The 20591-nt window shown below is 36.9% G+C and overlaps 1 protein-coding gene across 4 annotated transcripts in view; it reads right to left on the reverse strand.

Annotated features, from left to right (window-relative positions):
• Positions 1-20591, reverse strand: part of MAMDC2 (MAM domain containing 2) — a 151641-nt gene that overhangs the window by 16352 nt on the left and 114698 nt on the right. For 3 of the 4 annotated variants that reach the window (XM_057725331.1, XM_057725328.1, XM_057725329.1), the window contains exons 10-11: positions 19290-19383; positions 17459-17611 (exon numbers count right to left, since the gene is read on the reverse strand). In XM_057725331.1, the coding sequence (XP_057581314.1) occupies positions 17459-17611; positions 19290-19383 (247 nt within the window). The remainder of the gene's footprint in view (positions 1-17458; positions 17612-19289; positions 19384-20591) is intronic. The other variant, XR_009051645.1, reaches the window with a different exon arrangement.

Below are 20591 nucleotides of genomic sequence, written 5' to 3' on the forward strand. Positions count from 1 at the left end.
ACTCTACCCAGCAAGGATCTCATTCAGATTCGATGGAGAAATCCAAAGCTTTACAGACAAGCAACAGCTAAGAGAATTCAGCACCACCAAACCAGTCCTACAACAAATGCTAAAGGAACTTCTCTAAGCGGGAAACATAAGAGAAGAAAAGGACCTACAGAAACAAAAACAAAACAATTAAGAACATGGTAATAGGAACACACATATCGATAATGACCTTGAATGTAAATGGACTAAATGCACCAACCAAAAGACACACACTGGCTGAATGGATACAAAAACAAGACCCATATATATGCTGTCTACAAGAGACCCACTTCAGACCTAGGGACACATACAGATGGAAAGTAAGGGGATGGAAAAAGATATTCCATGCAAATGGAAATCAAAAGAAAGCTGGAGTAGCAATACTCATGTCAGATAAAATAGACTTTAAAATAAAAAATGTTACAAGAGACAAGAAAGGACACCACATAAAGATCGAGGGATCCATCCAAGAAGAAGAGATAACAACTATAAATATATATGCACCCAATATCAGAGCACATCAATACATAAGGCAAATGCTAACAACTATGAAAGAGGAAATCGACAGGAACACAATCATAGTGGGGGACTTTAACACCCCACTTACACCAATGGACAGATCATCCACACAGAAAATTAATAAGGAAACACAAGCTTTAAATGACACAATAAATCAGCTTGATTTAATAGATATCTATAGGACATTACATCCCAAAGCAGCAGATTACACATTCTTCTCAAGTGCACATGGAACATTCTCCAGGATAGATCATATTTTGGGTCATAAATCAATCCTTGGTAAATTCAAGAAAACTGAAATGGTATCAAGCACCTTTTCTGACCACAGCGCTATGAGATTAGAAATCAATTACAGGAAAAAAACTGTAAAAAACACAAACACATGGAGGCTAAACAATACGCTACTAAATAACCAACAGATCACTGAAGAAATCAAAGAGGAAGTCAAAAAATACCTAGAGACAAATGACAATGAAAACACAACAATCCAAAACCTATGGGATGGAGCAAAGGCAGTTCTAAGAGGGATGTTTATAGCGATACAATCCTACCTCAAGAAACAAGAAAAATCCCAAATAAACAATCTAACCTTATACCTAAAGAAACTAGAGAAAGAAGAGCAAACAAAACCCAAATTTAGTAGATGGAGAGAAATCATAAAGATAAGAGCAGAAATAAATGAAATAGAGACAAAGAAAACAATAGCAAAAGTCAATAAAACTAAAATCTGGTTCTTTGAGAAAATAAAATTGATAAACGTCTAGCAAGACTCATCAAGAAAAAGAGGGAGAGGACTCAAATCAATAAAATTAGAAATGAAACAGGAGAAGTTACAACAGATACCACAGAAATAAAAAACACCATAAGAGGTTACTACAAGCAACTATATGCCAATAAAATGGACAACCTGGATGAAATGGACAGATTCTTAGAAAGGTAAAACCTTCCAAGAGTGAATCCGGAAGACATAGAAAATATGAACAGACCAATCACAGGTAATGAAATTTAAAGTGTGATTAAAAATCTCCCAACAGGACCAGATAGATTCATAGGTGAATTTTATCAAACATTTAGAGACGAGCTAACACCCATCCTTCTCAAACTCTTCCAAAACATTGCAGAGGAAGGAACACTCCCAAACTCATTCTATGAGGCCACCATCACCCTGATACCAAAAGCAGACTACAAAGATACCAAAATATACTACAAAAAAAGAAACTACAGACCAATATCACTGATGAATTTAGATGCAAAAGTCCTCAACAAAATACTAGCCAACAGAATCCAACAACACATTAAAAGGATTATACACCATGATCAAGTGGGGTTTATCCCTGGGATGCAAGGATTCTTCAATATATGCAAATCAATCAATGTGATACACCACATTAACACATTGAAGGATAAAAACCATATGATCATCTCAATAGATGCAGAAAAAGCTTTTGACAAAGTTCAACACCCATTTCTGATAAAAACTCTCCAGAAGGTGGGCACAGAGGGAACCTACCTCAACATAATAAAGGCCATATATGACAAACCCACAGCAAACATCATTCTCAATGGGGAAAAACTGGAAGCATTCCCTCTAAGATCAGGAACAAGACAAGGATGTCCACTCTCGCTGCTACTATTCCAACATAGTTTTGGAATTCCTTGCCACAGCAATCAGAGAATAAAAGGAAATAAAAGGAATCCAAATTGGAAAAGAAGAAGTAAAACTGTCACTGTTCACAGATAACATGATACTATACATAGATAATCCTAAAGATGCCAGCAGAAAACTACTTGAGCTAATCAATGAATTTGGTAAAGTTGAAGGATACAAAATTAACACACAGAAATCTCTTGCATTTCTATACACCAACAATGAAAGATCAGAAAGAAATTAAAGAAACAATCCCATTCACCATTGCAACAAAAAGAATAAAATACCTAGGAATATATCTAGCCAAGGAGGTAAAAGACCTGTACTCAGAAAACTATAGGACACTAATGAAAGAAATCAAAGAAGACACAAACAGATGGAGGGATATACCATGTTCTTGGATCGGAAGAATCAACATTGTGAAAATGACTATATTATCGAAAGCAATTTATAGATTCAGTGCAATCCCAATCAAATTACCAATGGCATTTTTCACAGAAGTAGAACGAGAAATTTCACAATTTGTATGGAAATGCAAAAGACCCCAAATAGCCAAAGCAATCTTGAGAAGGAAAGATGGAGTTGGTGGAATCAGGCTTCCTGACTTCAGGCTATACTACAAGGCTACAGTGATCAAGACAGTATGGTACTGTCACAAAAACAGAAATATAGATCAATGGAACAGGATAGAAAGCCCAGAGATAAACTACGGTCAACTAATCTATGACAAAGGAGGCAAGGATATACAATGGAGAAAAGGCAGCCTCTTCAATAAGTGGTGCTGAGAAAACTGGACAGCTACATGTAAAAGAATGAAATTAGAACACTTCCTAATACCATATACAAAAATAAACTCAAAATGGGTAAAAGACCTAAACGTAAGGCCAGACACTATAAAACTCCTAGAGGAAAACATAGGAAGAACACTCTTCGACGTAAATCACTGCAAGATCTTTTTTGATCCACCCCCTAGAATAATGGAAATAAAAACAAAAATAAATAAGTGGGACCTAATGAAACTTCAAAGCTTCTGCACAGCAAAGGAAACTATAAGCAAGACGAAAAGACAACCCTCAGAATGGAAGAAAATATTTGCAAACGAATCAACAGACAAAGGATTAACCTCCAAAATATATAAACAGTTTATGCAGCTCAATATCAAAAAAACAAACAACCCAATCAAAAAATGGGCAGAAAACCTAAATAGGCATTTCTCCAACGAAGACATATGGATGGCCTAGAGGCACATGAAAAGCTGCTCAACATCACTAATTATTAGAGAAATGCAAATCAAAACTACAGTGAGGTATCACCTCACACCAGTTAGAATGGGCATCATCAGAAAATCTACAAACAGTAAATGCTGGAGAGGGTGTGGAGTAAAGGGAACGCTCTTGCATTGCTGGTGGGAATGTAAATTGATACAGCCACTATGGAAAACAGTATGGAGGTTCCTTGCAAATCTAAAAATAGAACTACCATATGATCCAGCAATCCCACTACTGGACATATAACCAGAAAACACCATAATTCCAAAAGACACATGCACTCCCATGTTCATTGCAGCACTATTTACAATAGCTAGGACATGGAAGCAACCTAAATGTTCATCAACAGATGAATGGGTAAAGAAGATGTGGTACATACATACAATGGAATATTACTCAGCTGCAAAAAGCAATGAAACTGGGACCTTTTTAGAGACATGGATGGACTTAGAGACTGTCATTCAGAGTGAAGTGAGTCAGAAAGAGAAAAACAAATATTGTATATTAACACATATAGGTGGACTATAGAAAAATGGTACAAATCAACCGGTTTGCAAGGTAGAGGTAGAGACACAGATGTAGAGAACAAACATATGGACACCAAGTGGGGAAAGCGGGGAGGGTTGGGGGGGGAATGAATTGGGAGATTGGGATAACAAATTGTACACTCTGAATATATACAGTTTATTATAAAAAAATAAAAAAATTTAAAAAAAGACTAAATGCAAAAATCGTAAAAAATCAGCAATGCAGTCAATAGATCTTTTTGGATGTAATTTCATTATTGTTTAAATTGTACACCTAATCACAGACAGGTTTGCTATTGCTATCCCAGGATCCAAGCAGATAATAATTAAAACTACTCTGATTGAGTTTCAGTGTTTTAATATTTAAAATGTGTATGTTGTCTTTGCTGATCTATAAGCTCTTGTCTACCCCCAGCATCCTATAAATCTATGAACTGTTGTTAAGTCAATTAAAATTTTCTTATCACTTCAGACCATATCCCTTGTTGAAGAGAAATTCTAGTGACATTCATCTAAGCAATAATAAGTACATTTAGTATGTAAGTCACTTCTTTAAAAAAAATAGGAGGTAATTGTTAAGTGCTTTCCACCATAATTAAATTTAAAAAGTATTTGTAGTACTTTACTATGATAGTTGTCCTCTGTATTTATTACTCAAGATTGAGAGTTATAAAGGGAAAGAAGTAGAACAGCCTCTCAGACAGTTCATAGCCAAAGGCAATATAAATGTAAATTTTAATATTCTCCTTCTACTACTCCTTGCCAAAGAACAGAACACCATGCAATAACATAATATCAGATACAGCAAGACCTTGGGTAGAATAGCCAGGAAATATCAACAAAAGAATACTGCTGAAAGAGACCAGAGACACACAGAGCTCATTCAAAAACATTGGCTGGTTTGCAGAAGAAAAGAGTAAATGTCTTCAAATTTTGACTATAACAATCATGTTCTTAAATAAAAGATGCTAAAAAATGAAATACCAGAGACATCCCCTTGTGGTTATGTTGAGTAACTTGCCACTGACCTACACTTCTGCTGAGAAAAATTATTTTAAAAAAAGATACCCTTTTTAAAAAAAAACAAAAAACAAAAAAAAACATCTGTTTTGAAGTTGTCAGAGAGCTTCCCAAGCAGCGAGAACTTGAGGGGCCAAGATCCCTGAGACAAGGGAAGGTCAATGAAGTGAACTCAACATTCTTCAAGCTGATTTCCCCCCTGGGGCATTTGCCTATTCAGTTTAGAAGTTAAGCAGAGGGCAGCTAAGAGAGAGAGAAACCAATAGTTCTCACTGTGGAATGACAAAAACTGGAGTTCAGAGCTGCCAAATCAGCCAGAGCTTGAGGATCAAGTTTTGTTAGAAAAGAGAGGCACAGAAGAGTGAGCGATTTTCCCTTGAGGCATGAGCCAAATTCTTTTTTTCCTTTTTTTAAAATTGAGATACAATTGTCAAAAACATTATATTAGTTTCATAATGATTTGCTATTTGTTTATATTGGAAAACGACCACTCCAGCAAGTCTAGTTAATATCCATCACCCCACACAGTTACAAATTGTGTATGTGTGTTTGTGTGATGAGGACTTTTAAGGTCTATTCTCTTAATAACTTTCAAATATGCAATACACTTTATTAACCATAGTCACCATTCTGTACATTACATACCCATGACTTTATTTTATAGCTGCAAGTTTATACCTTTTGACCACTTCACCCATTTCACCCCTCCCATAATCCACCTCTGGCAACCATCTATGTATTTACGAACTTGGTGTTTTGTTTTGTTTTTAGATTCCACATATAATTGAGAGCATATAACATTTGTTTTTCTCTCTGACTTATTTCACTTCACATAACGCCATCAAGGTCCACCCATGTTGTTGCAAATGGCAAGATTTCATCCTTTTTTAATGCCTGAATAGCATTCCAGTACCATATATATAGATATGGATATAGATATAGACATAGATACACACACACACACACACACAGAAAGCTGTCATTATTTGACCTGCTTGACAGCTCACTGAAAAGTTTCATTTTCATGCCTTGTCTTTATTTAACCTGACTGAGGTAAACCTTACTCTGTATGAACAGCCTTATCTCATGGGCATTTGTCAAAAACAATCAAACAATTGGTTAACATTGCAGTTGCCTAAGGCGCTATTAACAATGGAAGGTAACAAAAAGTTGACAAAAAAATTTTAAAGAAAAAATTAGGGAATGGTGTGTCTGTGGAGGCCTTTGCAAAGCTCCAAAATATTCTCGTCAATCTAGAAAATCATGCACAGGTGCAGAGATATGCACATACCCATGAGAGAACTGAGAAGGTCATAATCTGGCTGACTTTGAGGCTCTGTACAAGAAAGAAGTGAAGGCTAACAGAGATGTAAATTGTCTACTTGAGCACCAAAAACATGACCCAGTACAAACACAGAGCACCTTTGCAAGGGCTGGGAGATGTGTTGGTTCAAGTCATTTAAGAAAAATCTCTGTTCAATTGTTAGTTCACGATTAAGCTGAGCACATTCTTCAGTGGCCACACACAACACAGAATACAGACTCTATATAATTAGTTCAGGAAAGTCACTAAACAAACAATTAGCAGCAGCAGCAGCAACAACAACAAAATGTTGGGAGGAGGGAAAGCTGTCACATTGTAGTACTTAAGATAACAAGTTTTCAACAAAAATTATGAGAGACATGAAGACACAGGAAACTATGGCTCACACACAAGTCAATAGAAGCTGTCCCTAAGGAAGCCTATAATTGAATCTACTAGACAAAGACTTTAAGTAAATTATTATACATATGTGAAAGGAATTAAAAGAAACGTCTGAAGAATTAAAAGAAAGTATGAAAGTGATATCTCACCAAATAGAGAGTATCATAAAAAAGAGAATTTATAAAAAACCCACTAGGAATCATGGATTTGAAAAGCACAATAATTGAAATGAAAAATTCATAAGAGAGGCTCAGCAACAGATTGAAACTAGCAGATGAAAGGATCAGTAAACTTGAAGACAGGTAAACTGAGATTATTCAATCTTAGAAACAAAGGGAAAAAATGAAGAAAAATGAACAGAGCTTCAGAGGCTGGTGGGACAGCATCAAGTGTATTACCATATGCACAATGGGAGCCTTGGAAGGAAAGAGAGGAAGGGGCAAAAAGAACATTTTTAAAAATAATGGCCAAAAATATTCCAAACCTGATGAAACATATTAATATACACACCCAAGAAGGTCAAACAACTCTTAGTGGATAAATTCAAGGAGACATACACCTAGAAAAATCACAGTTAACTGCTACTAAAAGACAGATACAAAGACTTTGAAAGCAAGAGAAAAGTGACTCAAGTAACTCATCGTGTACTTGGGATCCTCAATAAGATTAACAGCCAACTCCTCCTCAGAAAACATAGAGACCAGAAAGCAGTGAGATGACATAATTCTAAAGTGCTGAAAGAAAACCAAGAATTCTATATCAAGAAAAACTATCCTTCAAAAGCAAAGGAGAATTTAAGACATTTCTAGGTAAACAAATACTGAATTCATCACTAGCCATTAAAGGCAATCCTTCAAGCTGAAATGAAAGGACACTAGACAGTACCTCAATCCACATAAAGAAATAAAGAGCACTGATAAATGTAACTGTATAGATATATATAAAAGAATAAATGTATTTTTGTTCTTCTTTTTAAAATATCTGATTTAAAAAGACAACTGCACAAAGCAATAACTTAAAAAGCATGTCTATGGGTTTACAATGTAAAATATATCACGGACATGACAATAATAGTACAGAGGAGGGAGGAGGTTTTGTATACCATGAAAAAATTAAATTAATATTAAATATAGACTAGATTGTCTTAAATGTTAATCTTTAGGGCAATACTATTCTTAGTATTTTAAAATATGTAGTAAAAGAAATAAGGAAATTAAAATGTTATCTTAGAAAATATCTATTAAATACAAAAGAAGGCAGTGATAGAGGAATAAAGGAACAAAAAACTGTTATACATACAATACAGAAAACAAACAGAAAAAAGGCGGACATAAACTCTAACTTATTAGTAATCACATTAAATGTAAATGGACTAAACACTCTAACCAAATAGTAGAGATGGGTAAAATGGATTTCAAAAGATTCAATTAAATGCTACCTCCCAGAGACACACATCAGATTCAAAGACACAAATCAGTTGAAAGTGAAAGTTGGAAACAAATATGTCACTCACACAGTACCCAAAAGAGAAATGGAGTGGCTATCATAATATTTGACAAAATAGACATTAAACAATGATACCACCTCATATCCATTAAGATGGGCATAATCAAAACCAGAAAACAACAAGTATTGACAAGGATATGGAGAAACTGAAATCTTCACACACTGCTTGTGGAAATGTAAAATTATGCAGTCACTTTGGAAAATAGTCTGGCAATTCCTCACGTGTTTAAATATAGAGTTACCATATGATCCAAAAATTCCATTCTTGGGTACACATCCAAAAGAAATGAAAATGTATATTCACACAAAAACTTGTACACAAATACCACAGCATCATTATTCATAATAGTCAAAAAGTAGAAACAAAATGTTCATCAACTAAATAATGAATAAACAAAATGTGGTATTTCCATGCATTGGAATATAATCACAATAAAACCAAATGAAGTGCTAATTCATGCTACTAGGATGAATCTTGAAGACATTATGCTAAGGGAAAGAAGCCAATCAAAAAAACTACATGTTGTATAATTGCATTTATATTAAAGATCCAGAATAGGCAAATACATAGGCACAAAAAGTAGATTAGTAATTATCTAGGGACAGGGGTGGCAAGCATTGAGGGAGGGAGTGGGAGTGAGTGCTAATGGATACATGGTTTCTTTCTGAGGTGATAGAAATGTTTTGGAATTAGACAGTGGTGATGGTTGCACAACTTTGTGAATATGCTAAACACCACAGAATTGTATACTTTAAAAGAGTGAATTGTACCATGTGTGTATTCTATCTTCATATAGCTGGTATTAAAAAAACAAATGGAAATTCTAGAACTGAAAAATAGAGTTACTAAAATTAAGTAATCAATCACTGAGTTTAATAGCATGCTGGACATAGCAAAAAACAACTTGCAAACCAAACAAAAACAAAAACAACAAAAAAGAGGTCAGTAGAAAATATCCAACCTGAAGAATGGAGAGCAAAAAGAAAGAAAATCTTTGTAAAAGAGCATAAAGGATATATAGTACTCGGTGAGATATTTTAATGTACATGTAATTGGAGTCTCAGCTAGAGAGGAGATAGAATGGGGCAACAGCAATATTTGACATGATAACAGTCAAGGATTTTTGAAAACTCAACCTAAAGATTAAGGAAGTTTAACGAACCCCAAACAGAATAACTACAAAGAAGACTACACACATGCAAATCATTTTAAAATACTGAAAACAAAACATGAGGAGAAAATATTAAAAGCATCCAGAGAATAAAAGTACACTTTCAAAGGAACAACTATATGACTGAAAACTGACTCAACAGAAATGGTGGAAGCCAGAAGACAACTGATTAAAGTTTAAAGGTCTGATTAAAAAAAAATTGTCAACTTAGAATTCTATTCTCAGCAAAAATATCCTTCAAATGTAAAGAAAAAATAAAGACATTCTCAGACAAACAAAAACTGAGAGAATTCATCAGCAGTAGTCTTGTACACACATGTAACCCCCAACCCCCCAAACCAATACCAAAACGAAACTCTAGATGCAGAAGAAAATACTTCTGGCAGAAGAGAAATATTTCCTGCATAAAAAAAAAAATTCAAGAGAGACATGTGGAAATGCAGAAAGGAATGAATACTAATGAGATGGAGAAATATGTGAATAAATATAGAAGAAACCAACCCAGTCATATTTTCTGGGGTTTAAAAAAATATAATTTGTATATGCCTAATAACATAGGTTCAAAATATATACAAGCAAGAATGGATAGAACTGAAAGGAGAAATAAATTCACAATCATAATAGGAAACTAATACACCTCTCAACTGAACAGGTAAGAATCAGTAAAAATATAGAAAATTGGAACAGGATTACAAGCTTGATTCAACCAACATATACAGACCACTTTGTATAACAACAACAAAATATACATTATTTTCTAACACACATAGAACATTTACCTAAATTGACCCTTTGTTGAGCATCTCAACAAATTTCAAAGAATTAAAATCATTAATGGTTTGTTCTCTGAGCATAGTTGGATTATCTAGAAACAAATTAAAAATGATAACTAGAAAATTCCCAAATATTTGGAAATTAAGTGATATACTTATAAATAACCTATGCATAAAAGAAAAAAAGCAAAATGGAAATGAAAAATATTTTGAATTGAATGAGAAGGAAAACTTATTAAAACATGGGTTATAGCCAAAAATGCATTTAGAGGGAAATTTGCAGCACTTTTCTATGTACATGTTATACTTCAACAAGTGTTTTACTTTTAAAATGTGAACAGCAGCTTCTCTGGTGGCTCAGTGGTTAAGAATCTGCCTGTCAATGCAGGGGACACGGTTTTGAGCCCTGGTCCGGGAAGATCTCGCATGCCACAGAGCAACTAAGCCCATGTGCCACAACTGAGTCTGTGCTCTAGAGCCCACAAGCCACAACTACTGAGCCCATGTGCTGCAATTACTGAAGCTCACGTGCCTAGAACCTGTGCTCCACAACAAGAGAAGCCACTGCAACGAGAAGCCTGTGCACCACAACAAAGAGTAGCCTCTACTTACTGGAACTAGACAAAGCCCGTGTGCAGCAATGAAGACCCAACACAGCCAATAAATAACTGAATGAATGAATGAATGAATGAATGAATGAATAAATAAATAAATAAAATAAATTTTTAAAAAATGAATAGCAATGTACTTTTCTAGCAGCATCTAGGAAATCCCTGGATGGATATTTAGGGGTAATCAAGGAGGATTACAATCCAAGTTCTAAACTAATACTGAGTAGTTGTCAAAGTAGAGGCTAAAGGAAAAGCATCTCAGTATAGGAAGAGAGTGTAGAACTGGGCGTCATGAGGATCTGGTTCCAGGCCTAGATTCTCCTTTAATTAGCTAAGTCAGTTTGTTGAATCAAATAACTTCAGTTAACCTCAGTTAAAACCTGGGAGCTTCTGAGTTAAACTTGGTTTGTAAATATTTATCTGGATATCACAATACTTTCTTAAAACTTGACTTTGAGTACCTTCAGATGACGCACATACATCAGCAAACCACAGTCCCCACCACACTCTGTTATATAACAGCCCTCCTGCTAAAGACATGGTTTCCTAACACGTGAGTGCAGCTGAATTTGCAACCTCCGGGCCATATGTTTTCTAAGGTCCTTTCTGGTTTTAATATTCTTTGTTTTCATGACTTGCATTCAAAAATATGTCCATACTTCTACTAAATATTATTCATTGTTTTTTTAAGAACTTTTATTGAGATACAATTGACATGCAATAAACTGCATATATTTAAAGTGTACAATTTGATATTTTTTCTTATTAGTAATATATATATGGCAATCCCAATCTCCTAATTCATCCCACCCTAACCTCCCCTTCCCGCCCCCTTCCCCACTTAGTGTCCATATGTTTGTTCTCTACATCTGTGTCTCAAGCATTATTCATTGTTTATCTGAAATTCAAATTTAACTCGGTGTCACATACTTTTATTTGCTAAATCTAGCACTTCTACCATCAATGCAAGTGACTTTACAAGATTCCACAATAAACTGCTCTGGAGGGACCATTTTGAAGGCTGATATAATCTATGGTAGACTGTTTGCAAAAATAGTCATAATTATTCCTTCCCTATATCCAGCAGCTCCTCCCATCAAGAGATTGAGTCCATCTCCCCTCGCTTTGAATCTAATCTAGCAGAACAAGTCATCCCAGTTGAGGTCCTCCTAAACTAGCCAGCTCCTCACTAACCTGGCAGATGGCTTCGGATGCATGAATAAGCCCCACCAAGAACTGAACTGCCCAGCTCAGCCCAGAACAAACTGCCACCATGCAGAATAGTGAGTGAAATTAAGTTTCAGGGTGTTTGCTATACAGTAAAAGCTACCTGATACAGAACCAATTCTAATCCTAGTAAAGGAGTTAGATATGATGACAATCCTTTTTCTTATAATGTTGTTGATACCTGGCCTCTGATTTATGAAGCTGGTACTCTCTCATATTGTACAATATTCAGCAAAAGTCATTCATTGTATTAGTCTGTTTCTTTTCAAACTGAATTGAATGTGAATGCACAAGAACTCACCCTATGTATCACCTGAGCTGAAGGTGGAATCAAGAGAACTATGTTTGAGTGCTGGCTCTCATCCCAAATTCGCCTATGTCTACCCTCATCTTTATGAGGGAGCCACTAGAGAAGAGTGTCAAGCCTTTTTCTGAGATGGAACTGCTTTTCATTTTCCCAGACCTTTGTGATCACTTAGGCAGATGCTGAGGATCGTGTTGGATGTAAAGCCCCTAAGCAGGATGACTAAAAAAGTGGTGTCTACTGTGATGTCTATTGGGAAAACTGTCAAGTAAAGCTTCTCATTTTGCTTTGGGACCCCTAAAATGGTCCATTTAAAGCCTTTCCACATTTGTGGAATGCTTTTTCCACAAAGTGTGAATATGCAAATTCCTTAACATGTAGACGAGGCCTTGGTGATCTGGTTCTCATCTGCCTGTCCACTGTTATCTCCCACCACTTTCCTGCATGTGCCCATGTGAGATGCTTCTATTCACTATTACAGATTTTCCCAGTCTCACCAGTCTCTTATTTTAGTCACCATTACTACAACTAGTTCTACACAGTCTTTAAACAGTTTCAGTCAGATGCCCCTGATACATGCCTTGTCTTGGGCCCATGCCAACTGCCTGTTACTTCCTACATTTGATGCTGAGTTTCCTGCAGTCATTTTGGGCTTGGGCCTTGGAAGAATCACTCAGCACCCACGCAAATGTAACCTAAAAAGGAGGGAAGAGTTGAGTAGCCAATGCTGAATGGACAATTATTTTGGCTAATGCAGGAAGCAAACCTGTGGGCAAATACTTCTCCAATTCCTCCTATGGGTGATAGCTCTGAGACATACTTCAACATGGCTTCTCAGCTGTTCCCACCAGATCAAGCAGCTATGATGGTCATAGCAGTGGCCAAGTCAGGGATGCATCCCCCATATCAGCTCTCCCTCTTGTCCTGTTTTGATGCCTTTGCCCCACACTTCTACTCCTTGGGATCTCATCTCCACATGTACTACCTGCATACAAGCTTATATCTCAGACGTCACTTCCTTAGGAATTCTGGCTGAGAGCGTTCTACATGGCAGCCAGGTAGAATCCCCTATAGTTCCCTGAAGCTGCCATAGTGCTTAATGGCGCCATGCTTTGCACCTGCCATTCCCTCATCCTGAAATGCTTCTCCACTCCCTGATGTTCTTCTTGATGAATTCCCACTCATCCTTTAAGATGCTCCCGAGGAGAGCTAACTGCTCCTCTCTGCATGGTTCCATCATCTCTAGAACTTAACTCTTATTACTTTACTTATTATACTTCTGTGGAAGTTACGAGGTATGTAATGCATAGAGGGTACTCAGAAAATATGGAATAAATTAAGATCATAGAGACCCTACACTGTATAACACTTATGGTTGCTCCCAGTTCTAAGATGCTTCATCTTACGTTATGTACATGTAGCTTATGACACTGGTGACTTTAACAAATAAACAGTCATTTTAAGGGGGCCTGTAATTGCTTATGCTTTAAGTTTTGAATGGGTGATCCTTGTCATATTGTAATCTGAGAGTCAATATATCAGCACACATTAGGCCATTAGAGTCCAGGAAAAGGGGATGCCACCCTTTGAGGGTTTACGATACACAATGAGTGTGTGGGCTGTAGTCCTGGAATTAAACTGACAATACTGGTTCATTGACACTAGAAACAGGTCAAAAAAAATTTAGATATTTTTTGGATACATTTTAACATATTCTTTCCAAGAGCAGACACCCCTCTTTGGTGTGAAGAGTGATGGGGTGAGATTATGCTGCTACGTGAAGAACTGTGCTTTTCACGTATAAGCTGTCACAGCTGTTCCGGGTCATGTGTGGTCTCTCACTATCATGTAGGCTGGGAAACTCTGGTGAGGCAGCGTGGACAGAATACAGACATTAGAGCCCAACATTCCTGAGATTCAGCCCCTTTCTCTACCAGTTATTGCTGTGTGGCCCTGGAAAGTCACTTCTCCAACTTCCAGTTTTCTGGGCACTTTCACTTACTTCACAAGTTGTGGTAAGGATGTATGATTGACTGAATATTTATTTCCCCTCCTCTCAAATTTATATGTTGAAATCCTAACCCCCAATATGATGGTAAATGGAGGTAGGGTCTTTGGGAAGTGATTAGGTCATGAGGGCCAAGCTCTCATAGGTGGGATTAGTGCCCTTATAAGAGTCCTCAGAGAGCTCCCTTGCCTCTTCTGCCATGTGAGGACACAGCAAGAAGACTGTGGTCTATGAACCAGGAAGTGGGCCCTCACCAGACTCCAAATCTGCTAGCACCTTGATCTTGAGCTTCTTAGCCTTCAGAACTGTGAGAAATAAATGTTTGTTATTTAAGCCTCTCAGTCTATGGTATTTTTGTCATAGCAGTTCAAACTGACTGAGATAGCATACAAAGGTCCCAGCACAGTGCCTGCACGTGGTAAATGCTCCATCAATGATCACTAGATATTATTATTTTCCTAGTAGAGTAACTGCTAACATAATTTAAAGAACAAAACCAGGACAGAACCCTTCACTGCCCTGGGTACAGCGTAGCAAAATCTGCTGCCCCTCTGCCTTGCTGTACATGGGAACAGAAAGATATAATCTGTAAAAGATTCTATGTGGTTAGAAAATTGAAGCGTGTCTTGAGACCCTATAAGAAGTTTGCATTGAAACAGGTGAAATAAAAGATGGAGAAGAAGGCAGAACCAAGAAGCAATTTACTGAAAAAAAATCAGAATTCTCTGTGTTGTACACCAGAAAATTTCATTTACTGTGTCAAGTATTATCTTGGAATAAACACTGAACACACTAAGAAGTTTTTGCATTACAATTTTTGTTATGAAGTTTCACCCCAGCCAGCTGAAACATTTTTCAAAGTTTTCAAAGAGACAAAGCAAACACAATCATATCATTTTCTTTAAACAGAGTCATACCAATTTAACTCATGCCCCTATGAACTAGGAACAATGTAAATAAAGCAGCAAAATCATGAGTAATGGAATATCTACTGCAGGAGCTTTTGTTAGATTTTCATAGATTTTGTGTATGGGGAGGAGGTAGAATGTCATCTACAAGTTAAACAAGTTTGAACTCAGCCATCCTTTAAAGTAAGTAAACATATAAGTAGCTATAATTATTCTCATTTGCTAGATGACATCACAGAGACTTAGAAATTTTAAGTAACTTTCTCAAGTTCTCATACCTACTGAGTGGGGAGCCTTGACTCCAAAGTTCACGAGTCTGTTTTAATCTGGCCTGGTGACCCTCCTTGCCCTTTTCAGAGATTCCCTGCTTCCAATGCTCACTATTTTTGTTTTGTCCTCTCTGCCATGTCTAAGATAACAAACTATTCCAAAATAGTCCTAACATATACAAATCTTTTTTTTTTTTAAACTATCTTTTTAACTTCCTTGTCTTTCCAAATATAACCTCACACACTCTTAGAGCTCTCTTAGAATCTTCTACTCAGTGCTGGAAGTGGGAATCTGGTCCACCTTTGAACCAAGGCTGAATATCTTCAACAGCATCCCTAACTAATGTAACACTGTCCCAGAATCTCTGAAGCAACAGGAAGGAAAGAGAGGTCAGTGGTAGGATCAAGCTGCACATCTTCTTCTTAGTCAGGCAATGGTGCATTTAGGATCTGAGGTCAAATGGATACTCACTGGAAGGTGCCTGGAACCAAGGGTTCTTGAAAGGACCCAAGTCAAAACTTCCAGGAGGGATGCAAGTAGAAAATCTATGTGAGTTGTACCTCTGTAGTGCAAGTAAGGGAAGAGGGGGTTGCCATAGGAGATCAGCCAGAGATCAGTTAGTGCCAAAAATGGTAAGATGCAAAAGAGCCAGTATCTAGATATCTTCCCCAAAGAGCCAGTACTTAGATATCTGTCATAACAGAAGGTACTCAATATCCAAGAAAGAATTTGAAACAGCACCAAACATTTTAAACATTATTTTCTTTTAATCCCTCCTCCACTCACCCTGGCTAAACAATCATGAAGGTGAAGGGCAGAGGAGGAAGTAAAACAAAGTTAAAGCACAGAGAGTCTTCCCTTTCATCAGCTCCAAACTATGAGTCAGCCCATGCTGAGGGAGAAAGAAGATTCGATTGAATGAGAAACTGAAGTTTTAATCTGAATTGGACTTTTTAACAAACCTGAATGTGTGACTGCTCCTATACCTCAACTAGACTGAGAAGCTATGGGACCGCCAAGGGGTGGGGAAGGGAGAATTCTCTAGGGTATGTTTGAAGAGAGTGTTGGAAAGAAAAAACAAAGCTGTTCCTGATTGCACCCTCCAAAATTAAGCCAATTCAACAAAGAGGCTATGCTATAGGTTGCTCTGTGATATTATTCCCTAGACTTACCTTGAGGTAGACCATAAGAAATAGCACTGTGCAACTCTCTTTAAGGACCCTTCAGGAAATATCCCTATAATCTTAGTATCAGGGATAGTTCTGCTTTTCTGGACCAAATAATGTGCTTTTATCCAACTGGTACACCAAGTGAGATTGAGTGGGTCGGTGAGAAAGGTCTATTCTTTAGGGAGTATTTTTATCATTGAAATTGTTTATAATTGCTGACACATGGTGATAATAAGTAGATCAACTTTTAGTCTAGTTTATTGTAGTTTATACATTTTCTACATAAAATGCACCTCCTTGTTGCCTCCACCCATTGGTGGACTGCTTCATCTGTTTCTATCCTAAGAATACTGTAAATCATGTTTTACAGATGAGTTTTCCATTTTTTTCAGCTTCTAGAAAGTGAGGACTCAAACTGATATATCTCCTCCCCCATCTGCCAGCATATTTCTATACCAGGTCTTAGTCCTAGGCTTCAGTTTAGATCACCTTTTTTTTTTTTTCATTTTTGCCCATCTCTCTTTTATTTTTAAAACCTACCTTTAATTAAATTATCTTTGTGTGCATATCTTTGTAAGCTCTTTAAATCCTTTTTGCAGCAAGATATATAAGCAATGTAATAAACAGAAAGAATGACTTCAAATGCACACAACTGATTACCTAACCCATTTTGCGTAGCATCCCACGTGCAGTTCATTCTAAACACATCATTTTTCACATTTCAAGATGCAGTTAATGACCCCCAGAATGCTATTTCCGGTTTCCTTAGGAAACAGCACCATGTGGCATAACTCACCTACCCCAGTAGTGTGATCTCCCTTTGGTCCTGTGTAGGAGGTGGGAGTTTCTCCCCTTCTCCTGTGCCAACTGCTGCGGTTTCTTCTCTCTTGAGTAAATGCACATTCATCTTGCTCGAAAGTACACTCTCCAGGTGGAGTTGGAAGCTTCTCTGCAAGGACACAGCAGGTGTTGTGATTGCTGAGGCTCTTGCAATGAATATGTCTTCCGAGGCTCACTGGAAGTCCATGCTGCACGTATGGGTGTCGTCTGGCCACATGCCCCACATGGAGAGGCAGCCCCTTCACCAGCAGCCCACCTAAGCCAACTCTTGCCCCCAGCTAGAGTCTGGACTCCACCCTGGGTTCTGCCGTAGAGGCAGAGAACAATCAGAAATCTAAATTCAAAAGTATTGGAATACTCTAAGAAAGAAACTTTCTCTGACTTGTGAATTTATTTGTGTGAATGAGCTTATAAACCTCTGAAAATTGGAGGTATATTGCTTTTATGGAAGCATAAAAATAATAAAATGGCATGCAGGAGCTTTCTTTAGGAATCCAGAATGAGTGAAGGGAATCTTCAGAGCGACTCTATAGCTGCTTTGGAGGAGGGGGAGAATGTGAAAGAATCATATGTGCTTTTGGAGAGATAGCTTAATATGCATGAAGCAGGTTACTGAAGTGTTCTGTGCCTCAGCATCCTTATTTGTAATGTGGGACTATTAATGGTATCTACCTCAGAGGGTTTTGAGGATTAAATAAGATGATGTATGTAAAATAATTAGAACATGAAGTTCTTAATAAATATTAGCTAAGTAAATATTAGAACCTGGTGTTTTGCTACCTGGAGCCTTATTTCCCATCTCCAAAAACAAATGTTTACGTCTTTGGGTGCTATCTTCAATATTATTAGAGTGGTGCCACCTCCCAACTTCCTGGGGACTTCTTTGGTTGAATTTGGTTGTACCTCCCTACATCTAGATTCTCTAATGAACAGCCTATCTTTTCCATCTCTTGCATAATAATTATTTTACTTCATTATATTTTACATACACTACAAGCTAATGAAGCCTCATTCCCTTTCCTACGCCTTGAGTATAGAGATTTTTATCTTGTCTTATGTTGTCCCTGTATTGCCACATAAATCAAGGGACTAGAAGCAAGTTATCTTTTAATTAAATAAACATGGAGATTATTCTCCAGTGCCAAATTGATACCACAATTTGCCTGCTTGTTAAATAAATGGATACACTGTGATTTAGGATGCAGTGGTAATTAGTAGATAGAAACCAACAATCTGGGTCGAGGTATGCACAATTTTCTCATTAGACACAATGTCCAACACACAGCCACAATATGTGTCACTATCATCAACGTTTGCTCCATTGTTCCACCGTCATTTAATTCACTTAGAAAATATTTATTTATTATCATTTAGAAATGAGATGCTTAGCCTAGTATACGTATAATAACAATTTCATCAATATTGCTTGAAAATCTGTTTCCTTCATGTAAGGAAACAACAATAATAATGAGTAATTATAATAAGGTATTTGTTTTTAAAGCACTGCTTTGTGCCAGGCCCTACACTAGGGAATTTATATGTATCATCCCCCCGTTCAGGTAGGTATTATCACCTCTCTCACAGATGAAGATACAGGGGTCAAGTCACATGTACACAGTCATACACTGCATTCAAGTCATCATTTCTAAATGAGAGAAGGACTTCTGGCAAGAAAAGCAAAGGACAGACTAGCACAGATTAAATGTATGTGGTAGATTCTTAGAGAAACAGGACATCCCATGAATTGGTCAGGCAGACAAAGAAAGCTGAAATGACAGCCGTCTTACCTGGAGACCAGCAGCTTCCCAATTCTATCGTAATGTCATCCAGGGCTACAAGTCCACAGTCCCAAAAACTTTTGCATAGGCTCATGAAAACCACCTGCAATTCAGAAAAATAAAACGATGAATTCTGTGAACTGAAAATTGGAAACACTTACAACCTAGGATGTACTTAGCACAGCAGGTGTGCAGAAGCAAACTATAGGCACCTCTTCATTGTCTGTGAACTACAGATCACAGTGGCATGAGTAATGGTTAACCATTTACCCTTGTACATATGACCCTGGACTTATTTCTATTATTTTCTTCAGCAGAGTCAAGCTTACAATGATTTACTGTGTATACTAATGCTGAAATTAGTTTGCATTCTTTGAAATACTAAGAGAGGAAAGTAAGAGGTTAACTAGGCGGCAGAGGAAAACCAGTCAACTTTTATAATAAGTATTTCCCCCAGATAATCCACAAAGTGCATACCAGGGTTGATGGCAGTCCAAGCTTTTTTACAAACATTTCCACTGTAAACACTATCGATTTTTTGGAAGTGACTTTCAGGCAATGTGCCTCATTCATATAGTGAACAAAGTCCCAGTGATTTGCTATCTGGAGACTCCAGTTCCATTTTCAAAGTAAGGATCTCTGTCCCTGAATGTTGTCACTAGTAAAAGTCCTAAATGCAGTTATTTTATCAGGTCAAACATTTTTACTGTTGTATGTGAAGGAAAAATAAATCTCTACCATAAATTATTAAATTCACTGTACCAAAGAGAGAGAGAAAAGTCTTAGATTTCTCTCCATTAAGCCAGTTTAAGTCTCCTTTTCATATATAGGGTGAGCAAAGGGCACTTTCCAAAGCATTTATACTAGATTTTCACTGTACCTTGCAGTTTACAAAGCTGCGTCACATGTATAACCTAACGTTTAATAAGCACAAGGTCATTCAGTCCGTGATCAATCCCCCAAATACAATCTTAATTCAAACAAAGACAAAGGGATATAACAGAAAGTACCACCTAAGTTATGAATAATGAGAACATGACTTTTTTGGGTTGTGATATCCAGTATGCCATGTCTTCAATGTATGTGCGTTATCAGTAGGATCCCTTTGTTCTTTGATGATCAGAGCCGCCAGAATATAGAATTTATTTAAAAAGAAACTGAAAAATCACATGGCAGTTTACCACATTATATGCAAAATATAAAATGTCTAAGGCCAATATCTTCAGAATAACTACTAATTGTAAGATTGTGAAAGTTTCCTTGGACTGTATTCATATTCCTTTAAATTATAAAAAGGTAGTTTGGAGATAT

The sequence above is a fragment of the Hippopotamus amphibius genome, chromosome 2 (genome assembly GCF_030028045.1).
Source record: "Hippopotamus amphibius kiboko isolate mHipAmp2 chromosome 2, mHipAmp2.hap2, whole genome shotgun sequence".
In the NCBI taxonomy this organism is placed as follows: Eukaryota; Metazoa; Chordata; class Mammalia; order Artiodactyla; family Hippopotamidae; genus Hippopotamus; species Hippopotamus amphibius.